The sequence below is a fragment of the Bactrocera latifrons genome, unplaced genomic scaffold (assembly GCF_001853355.1).
Source record: "Bactrocera latifrons isolate USDA-ARS-PBARC rearing strain unplaced genomic scaffold, ASM185335v1 scaffold_39, whole genome shotgun sequence".
In the NCBI taxonomy this organism is placed as follows: domain Eukaryota; kingdom Metazoa; phylum Arthropoda; class Insecta; order Diptera; family Tephritidae; genus Bactrocera; species Bactrocera latifrons.
In genome coordinates this window covers 1,738,596-1,741,484 of record NW_017537034.1, presented here as the reverse complement: position 1 = coordinate 1,741,484, position 2,889 = coordinate 1,738,596, and the positions used below count along the sequence as shown (strand labels likewise).

General features: G+C 34.6%; 1 protein-coding gene across 1 annotated transcript; it reads right to left on the bottom strand.

Annotated features, from left to right (window-relative positions):
* Positions 1–1,073: 1,073 nt before the first annotated feature.
* LOC108972290 (nuclear protein 1) lies at positions 1,074–2,034 on the bottom strand. The gene has a single exon (XM_018938842.1). It carries the CDS (start codon positions 1,797–1,799, stop codon positions 1,593–1,595), a length of 207 nt encoding a protein of 68 aa, XP_018794387.1. The 5' UTR covers positions 1,800–2,034; the 3' UTR covers positions 1,074–1,592.
* Between the last annotated feature and the right edge of the window lie 855 nt (positions 2,035–2,889).

Here is a 2,889-nt window from a genome sequence, read left to right as displayed (position 1 = left end):
AAAATATTTAAATTCGAAGAATTACATTAAACTTAAAAAAGAAATTTAAGTTAAAAAAAAACTTAAAATTTTGAAAAAAAATTCGGGCGTAGCCGCGGTGTTTGTTAGCTAAAAGGGGAGCTCGAAAGAACGAATTAAAATTTCTGGTTTAATATTTAAAAGCTTGAGTCGGTTCTTTTTCATTTTTCTGCTGCAAGAAATATCATTAAGGCATTTTTTTCAGTAAAGTTACCGGTAAACGTCTGATAGTAAATAAAAAAAAAAATAATGGGAGGAAATTTCGTTTATGTTATTAAAAATATGTATTTGTCAATGAATTGCTTTTAAAATATGCTTCTTGACAGTATTTTGTGTACAATAACAACAATTTGGTTGCTGTTAATTATTTTGGTAATTCAAAATTCACTCTTTTTATGCACTCCTGCTGCTAGAGATCATTTTGTACGAAATTTAAAAGTCTCATTCCCACGACAGCCGAATGGACACGAATTTTTTACACGGTTAAGGACTGTCAACTCGGTTGAATTCTGCCGTTACAACAACAATAACAACATATCTAAAAGTCTTACTCAAAACCACCGATGTTTAAAGATTAAAATAACAAAAGTTTTTCTTTAGATTTAATTTTAGTTTTATATTTTATTAAATAGTTATTCAATGAGTTATAATTTAACTGCAGCTTCATGCTTTAAACAGTCTCAACTTTTCTTTTTTTTTTGTTTTTTTTACTTCTAATTACAATATAATAATAAGAATATCAGAAGAAATTAATACAAATGTTAAAATCATAAATAAACCAAAGTGAAATTAGTGCATTACACAGAATGCATAAACAGGTGCGAGATGTGTCACGTTATACAATTTGTGAGTTTACTAACAAAAAAAAAAAAAAACTTGTTTTAAGAAAACTTTACCTAAAACTTTGCAGAAAAAGTGTCAGTATATGTTTCTATACTAATTAGTTACTTATGTTACGAAGTAATGCTATAGCTAACAATAGTACGAAATATTGTGTTTCAAAATCTTCACATATAATAATATTCGCAGTGCAACTTTTTTCTCCAATGTTAATATTTTTTTTTTTTSTATATGTATTTGCTTTGATGTGTGAACCGCCGCCCAACTTGCATACGCTGCACAATTATACGTCAGTATGTAAAAAATGGCAGTTTCTGCAAGTGGTTGGCCGTCAACACACGCAGTCAATAATACTTCGCCGCGATGCTGCGCACCCCCCTTTCCTTAATTTAGCTTACGCTTGGAACAAAATCCCCCCCCCCAAAACTCGTTATCCTGTTACAGCTGCTAGACGACGAACCTCCTGCTCCTCCTTCTGCTTCTTACTCAAGCTGCTGCTATTCTTCTCAATAAACTCGACTCTAACGCTCAAAATTTTTTATTGTATTGGGTTTATTACGACGCCACGTAGCTCCAACTAAGCTCGCTTTCTTCTTAGGTTTCTGCTTTGTCTCCTTTTCGATTTTTATATATTTTTTAACTTTTTGCTCCTCACTAACGCGTTTGTACTTCTGCTTCTGTTTCTGCTGTTGCGGCTGCTGCACTACTTCTATCTCCTCACTTTGGACCAACACTCAATTCTTGGCGGCACACGTCTTTCGATTGTTATTGGTATTCATAAATTTAGTAACTAATTTGCGTGAATGTCCATTAGGATCAAAGTGATTAGTGTGCTCGCTGGCCTCCTTCTTGCTGCGTTGCTTGCCACTGCGGCCCGAGAAGATGTGCTTGTCGTGATCGAAGTTGTAGTGCTCGTATTCATCGAAATAAGCCTCAGACATTTTGTTTTGACTTTGGTTTTGCAGTAGATAAATTATAAATGAGATCTTGCGGTTGCTTTTTTACAGCTTTTGTTTTTAATTTGATTAACTTCCTTTCAGTTGCTGGTCTCTTTGCTTTAGGATAATACTTGAAACTTTATTTTTGCTTTCTTCTAAACAAGTTGCTTATTCAGCACCTTTGAACGGTATGTCTTCACTGCACGAATTGTGTTATTCAATTAAACTGGATTTTTGCTGCGCACTTTCCTTTATATACCCAGCGGAGAGCCGGTGGAAAAAGCGCCGTTTTCTGATTTGACTCTGCTTTTAGTTTTGTTTTCGTTGCCATTGCCATAGTCGACACGGTGTTTTTCGTATTGTTGTTTTTGCTTTTGCTTGGCGCTCGCTCTCTGCGTAGCTCTCGGTCGCGCAAAATGGGAGACCGGTTGGGGGCTTTATCAGACGTCTTGCCGTCTATTATAATATGTAGTTCCTTTGTTTTTGAAATTTTTTTTTTGAATACTGCGCAGTTTATTTTTATTTTATAACATTTTGCCGTTTACCTTACATTGCTGCCACTTGCTCTTCAAGCATTCATCCATATACATACATATGTAGAGTATATTTCAATGTGGCCTCAACAGCTGAAAGCGCACGTTAGGTAAAATCATAAATAAATAAATATATGTGTAGTTATATGTACAACCAAAACAAAAACAAAAACACATACAAAGTTACCGACATAAAACTATTCCATACTCACCACCACTCAATTCCAGCTGTTGTCGCTCAGCTATAATTTACTTTCCATGCACACAGGGTGCGCGCGTCTGAGTTTCTAGAAAGTTGGAGCACTATCCGGAGTTGTAGGCTATGCTAAGTAGATACATACATAAGTTAGATAAACCACTGTTCCGCATAGCTTCCTGATTACGTATCTGTTGGCACTTCTCGAAAAATTGAGAAATCTCTGGAGCTATTAATTTTGCAGTTTTGTGTATGTACATATGTACATATGTATGTATGACTAACACTTGTGTTCACATTTTCACAACGAAAATCTGACGCAATTTTAAAAAATTATTGTTAACGCGCACAATTTTTTAAATTG